At 39.7% G+C, this 6430-nt stretch overlaps 1 protein-coding gene across 1 annotated transcript; it reads right to left on the bottom strand.

Moving 5' to 3' along the window:
• Positions 1 to 1855: 1855 nt before the first annotated feature.
• slc35g2b (solute carrier family 35 member G2b) lies at positions 1856 to 5191 on the bottom strand. Its single transcript, XM_069159447.1, has 2 exons — positions 4810 to 5191; positions 1856 to 3590 (listed from the first exon to the last, which is right to left on the bottom strand). The coding sequence occupies exon 2, from the start codon at positions 3562 to 3564 to the stop codon at positions 2314 to 2316; it is 1251 nt and encodes a 416-aa protein (XP_069015548.1). The 5' UTR covers positions 3565 to 3590; positions 4810 to 5191; the 3' UTR covers positions 1856 to 2313.
• Between the last annotated feature and the right edge of the window lie 1239 nt (positions 5192 to 6430).

Raw genomic sequence — 6430 nt, 5'->3', positions numbered from 1 at the left:
AGATCCCCATACTGTATAATTTAGACAAAACTGATGTTCAGCATTATGTTACTTTGATTTGGATAAAAATAAATAAAAAATAATATTTAATATAATAATTTAAGAAAATTTTAAGAAACATAAAAATGGAGACAATCAGAAAAAAAAAATCATAGTTAAATCAAAGTTAACAAAACAGTTTCCAAACAGCATGTCCTTTTTCCAATTCATGATTAATGTTTGCTGCATCTACAATATTTTGTGCAAGTTAGTGCTTCTTCAGCAAGTTTGGCCTTAAATGAGGAATAGGTGAATATATTTAGCCTAATATCTGAAAAATGTGGTTATCCCCGTCTGTACGAGCGTTTCATAAAAATGCACAGTCATCTGTGCTATGCAACACACACGCTCACACAAATGCACATATAATAACTCATCATCAGATTCCATTCGGGTCCCTCCTGGGAAACGATACATCTAATAAACATGTCTGTGGTGAAGAGAGTTGCAGAGTAATTTGGAAGGTTGTGCAGCTCGCTGCAGGATGTAATCTGTTTCCTGCTCAAACAGATGGGCCTCCTCTACATGTATTCTACGTTCTGCACCCAAACCCCCATCTCAAAACAAGACGACAACATGGGTAGTGGAACATAAAACCCTTTTAATCTCAATTTATTCACCTTTTAAGATTTAAAAGTAAACTTAAAATATTTAAAACTAAAGGTGACGGAATGAGCTTTTAAAGTAAAATACATCTTAACATTATTATTACTTTAAGTTGTTCAAATATTAGTTGTAAATTCATTTATTTTCTGTGACATCAGTAACCGTAGATTGTCATTATAGGGACTTGATTTCAGCAACACATCTGCTTTGTGCATGGGTATAATAGAGTTTATGTGTAAATATATTAAACATTCAACAGTGTCATGATTTCATACCAGGTACTATAGTGTTGCTCAATCAGCCATATACTGTAGGTTTGACCCATAACTCTGCTTCTGTTTCGGCTGACTAAATGAAAAGGGTTTAGAGGAAGTGCTTTATATAATTTATTAAAACTGCTTTGAAGAAGAAAAAGTTGTCATCAGCTGAATACTGTATGTATAATTTCCTATTACAAAATAATACTTCTGCAAACACTAGCTGTCTGAGTAATGAAGTAGATCGTGAATGCCACCTGCTGGGATGTTAGTAAAGCATGCAATGCTGTGTCAATTTTGAAAAAGCCACATGTTCCTCTTTCATCCACTTTGCATCATCAATTTGTCCTTTTTTCATTCCAGCACTCTTTGTTCACCTTGGGGAAATTGCAGGTAAAGACTATATTTGCTTGTTTTTCTCTAAAAAGAGAAAGGAAACATCACCAGCGAGCCACTGAATCATCCACTACAGAAACAAGCAGATGGTCTCATGTTTTTAAAGTGGACTATAATACAATACAGTGCACCTGCCTCTGGGTATTAGTTTGATATGAATCTGAAAGTAAACAGAAGCAACGTCCGGGGATGTAATCACCAAGGTTAAATACCAACCAGCTGATGAGGCCAGAACACACATGGGAGGCAATAAGAAAAGCCCTGAAAGGTGCAGCTTGTTCACAAAATATTGTTGAGAAAAAAATATTTATGGAATACTATTCCCTCACACAAATTTAACTCCCATAAACCTGGAGTCTAATTATAACTTTAGTTTGAATTTTAATAAGAACAATCTTACATATAGTGTGTATGACAGAGCTTTTATCCCAACACATAAAGGCCATTATATTCTACTCTGCTGGCGCCTCTTGAGAGACATTTTGTTTGAAGAAATTACACTGTCTTGGCAAGCAACAGATTAAGGCTAAGAAAATCAATAACAGTTATTTTATGAATTGTGGGTGGTATTTATCTTTATTCTTTCATTCCTTGCATGTAGTATGAATGAGTTCTGGGCTGACATTTACACATTGTGACAAGTGCAGCAGTGTGACAACAGAGGGGTAAACCACACCTTATTGATGTTACGATTTTACACTGCCATTCACAAGACCAGATTGAATATGGTCAATAATACTTATATTGAATCACACAAATCAAATTCAGTCTTGTTTTTATTTTTCTGACATTTTGGTCTTTGACACAATTTGACATCAAAGCAGTTACTATCAGGGGGATATTGTCACCATATTACATTTGTCTTTTATTTCACACACAAATATTAAGACATTAGTTACACAAATGCCACTCTTCCGACAACACAATGATACAAAATCATCAGGTGACGATCCAGACATTCTTTAAATTGCACAACCAAGCAACATTGTAAACAAATAGACTGACATATTGAAATTCATTTGATGGGCGAGTCTAGGATCTCTTGGTAATCCTGCCGAATGGCCCTGCTCACCCTGTACAGCTTCACTCCTGTCAAAGTGAACACACTGATCATGATGACCAGGCCTCCGATGACATCATAGACAGACGGGATCATCCTCAGAACAATGAGCTGGAGAAACATGGCAACCACGATCTCGAGGTGCTGCACGGTACTGACTAAGGCTGGATGAAACTTATTTAGAGCATAGTAGACTCCGAGGAATGCCACGGTGGAGCAGATACAGATCCCAATTAAATAGCCCCAGGCCTCCCCGTCCAGAGGGATGATGGGCTCCTGCATGATAAACATGGTGGAGGCACCCCACACTGTGCCCGTCCAGCCGAAGGTAAACAGTGCCGTCCACATACTGACGCGTTCCTTAATGGCCCTGTAGACGATCATGGAGAGGGCAGCAGTCAAGCCGGCCATCACCGTCATAGTGTAGCCAAAGGCCTCCTTCCAAAACCCCAGCCTGGACTTTTCCTCGTCTGCTACATTTGGCACCATGACCAGGCACAGACCGAACACGCTGCCCACAACTGTGACCACATCAGTGTAGCCCAGCCTCTCATCCAGCAGCAGGAAGGCCAGAATGGCACTGAAGACGGTGGTGGAGGCACGCCACATGATGGTGCCATTACTGGGTGGTACTATGGCAAAGGATGTGTAGGCGCAGGTGATTGAGATCACGTTGCAGACACCGTAGCAGAAGAGACGCAGTCGATAGCCCTTTGGACCGAAAGGGGCCTCGTGGTAGTAGACGACCACCAGGATGGACAGCACTTGGATCACAGAGCGGATGAAGAGTAACTCGAGGGAGGGAACTTTCGAGCGGTCTGCTGCTAGACGAGTAATCAGTGCCACACACCCATGAGCCACTGCTGCCCCAAACAAGGCCATCCAGGTCACCCTGGAGGCCAGCACATTTGCCTCACCGAAGCTGGCCAGCTGGCCCTCAACCCCCTTGTCTCTTTGCACACTTGGCTGCTTCGGCTGGGTCTCCATGGTTCCAAAGAAAGTCCTGCCCCCTTTGCCGTCTGACACTAGTCTCTTTCCCACATTAGCTTCTGCGAAGGCGCCAAATTCCTCAAAAGAGGGTGCATCATCATACCCTTCATCGCCAGGCTGGGGGAAATGAGTGGCATATTTCACTGTCACTGTGTTTGGGTGGATCTTAACCCGCTTTTTTGATCCGTACTGGAGTGAGGATGAAGATACATCCATGTTTTTTAGGCGTCAGATGGGGTAATCTGAAAAACAAAGTGAAGATGATTACAGCGTAATCATATCAAAATCACATTAAAAAAAATGTGTGTTGCGTGATATGATTATGTTTCCCCTAATTAGTCAAAATAGAGATTTAGAGCAGAATTTATCACGTTTTCGCTGGACTCATTTCCCATCCCCACCCACACACATACAAAATACACACGTGCTGACAGACACACACACACACACACACACACACACACAATGCAGGCACACAAAGAAAAACACACGCTCATCACCCTTATTCCACTTACCTTTTTTACTCTGCCTAGCCTTACACTGGTGTAAAACATGACTTCTATATATACACATCCAATGTGAGCTCATATAAGCCAAGCAGCAAACATTCTGAGGCTGATGCAGTCTGATGGGGATGAAATTATATAACAGGAATCCACAGAGGGGATGATACATGAATGTGGGCCACTTATGAGATGAATGGAGCCGCACAGCACAAATAAGAAAACCCTGTATAAAGGACTGATGCTGAAGAGGTTGAATGGTCTTTGCAGTCATGGGAGATTTTTGTTTGCTTTTAATAGCACTGGGGTTTGGTTTAAAGAGCAGACGACTATAAAATCACAAAATTATATTTAAAAATGAAAAATCATGGAGACATTAGGAAGCTTTACTATTGTTATTACTGTTTTTCCACAAAATTACATTTACTTAGCATTTATATTAGAAATCTCTTAAAAACAGCATTAATCAAAGCCACAAGGGGGCAGATAGATACTCCAATTTGCTTTCCCTCCTCCTCCATCTGACAGCTACTCCTGCTTTCTGAAATATACATGAATATAACTTCATTGCTGATAATTAACGACAGTGATATATATGTTAAGGCTTTAAATTAAGAAAATAAGAGAACTATTTTCACGTTTTTTACAGGAAAGACAGCTTTACACAAGGTTTTTTAGTGCTCACAGCGAATAAAACGATGGTTTAATATTGTATTTTAAGATCGCAGAATCATTCCTGAGAACGAGATTGAGAATAAAATGAATAGTTTCCCTTTAAATAGCCGAATCATTCTACATTATAAATTCAAGATGCGAATTACTAAATGTTGTTTGAAATTGGTTAAATTTGGTATAAAGACTGGCATCTGCATTTTTAAAGACGTATCTGAGGGGTTTGCAATACATCGTTAAATCACAGTACGAAAAATAATAACGTAACAATCTGAAAAGGTCTTACCTTTTCTTCTTTAAACAGTTCCTCTTGATGCATAAACCAGGTTTAGTGTCATAAAAGGAGATTTTGTCGGATTTCTTGATCCTTACATGTGGTCTTCTGCAACTGCCATTTCCCCATCTTCCCCCTCAAGTGGAGAACCTCCTGTAGATGCGTCCTGCTTATTTGTTCTCCACGCTGTCGATGGACTCTGCCTCGGCTTCTGATTAAGGTGAAGCTGCTGTTGCTTAGGCGGATGAGGATGATGATGATGATGATGAAGCTGAAGTGTGGAGAGGGGAGGGAGGGAGGGGGTGGAGGGTGCAGCGAGGAGAGAAGCAACTGTCACTGTAACAGCCAGCGGTTTCTCCTCCCCGAGCCTGCTTCCCACCTCGATGCGCTCGCAGTCGTCATCCCTCAGTGGCGAAAGAAAGGATGTGCGTCGTTCGGTCATCATGTTCCTGACATTACCCACTTTGAGAGGAACATTTGCGTTTTGCCTGTTTGAATTCATTATACAGAGATTAAATCAATATTAAGCTGCGACTTTATGCGTTTGTTTGCTCTCTAACATGCAACAGTTTGATCACACTTTATTTAACATAGGCTGGTTATTATGGTGAATTTCATACACAAAGGTTGGGGTTCATCTTCTGCTACATTTCTAATTTAAAGGCACATTTGCTAAATTTTGTTTGATCTACATCTAGTGTGGATGGGCTTGACTACTTGTTTCATTTGAAGTGATTGGGATTTCCACAATCCTCTCTGGGATCCTCTCATTTGCTTCAAGAAGGCTCTCATGACATCAGCCGCTCTCTTGTTTTACTACTTGCTCCAGTCATGGACTTTTACTTTCTAAACACACTGACTTATTTTCATAAAATGAAGCCAAAGCAATGAGAAGGTAAAACAACCTGAAAGGACAATAAAGGGAAGCTAAGCGCAGCTTAATGAAAGTTAACAATAACTGTGTAGTCACCTGAAGATGGGGGAAGTTAAAAGCATAAAAATGAGATTGTAGAGTTTATCTCCCAGGGGACGCACCAGGAACCTCACAGTAATATAAATCATGCTGCCACAAGCTGCAACTGCCTCTGTAACACGACTGTGATTTTAATTGGTACAAGCACCATGCAAGGTGATTTGTGAGGCTGTGGCAATTAACTCAGTGTCAATATTTACATCCAGCCATATCCAGTCACCACAAATCGGACAGTAAGGAATAGCAGCTTTAAAGGATATTAACGACCCATTAGTTGGAAAAACTGTAGTAGTAAACGTGTATTTCATTATAAACAATTGAATAGCTAATAGCACAAACTAATTGCACAGTAACACAGTATTGAGGACCCACTGTTTGTCTCCAACAAACATTAGAATAACAAAGTGCCACAATAAATATATAATTTAAGAACATTTGACTTTTGAACCTTTCTAGGTTTGTGATATATATATATATACGTAGATATTTGTCGATTAAAACATAAATTAATATTGCTTGAATTTGTTTGATCAAAAAGCAATAAATATATCCACATATACCACTGTTGTAAAATGTGTCTCTGTGACAAAGATGTTGCAGAATTATCAAAATCTGTTGTCTTAAAGAAAGAAATTCATTTACTCATTTAACCTTAATTCA

The sequence above is a fragment of the Embiotoca jacksoni genome, unplaced genomic scaffold (genome assembly GCF_022577435.1).
Source record: "Embiotoca jacksoni isolate LCO1_2020_lvr unplaced genomic scaffold, fEmbJac1.0.p SCAF_25, whole genome shotgun sequence".
In the NCBI taxonomy this organism is placed as follows: Eukaryota; Metazoa; Chordata; class Actinopteri; family Embiotocidae; genus Embiotoca; species Embiotoca jacksoni.
This window is presented reverse-complemented; position numbering and strand designations above follow the sequence as displayed.

Excerpts from the sequence above, each read along its gene's own strand:
- slc35g2b (XM_069159447.1), bottom strand. The coding sequence starts at position 3,564 with ATGGATGTATCTTCATCCTCACTCCAGTACGGATCAAAAAAGCGGGTT.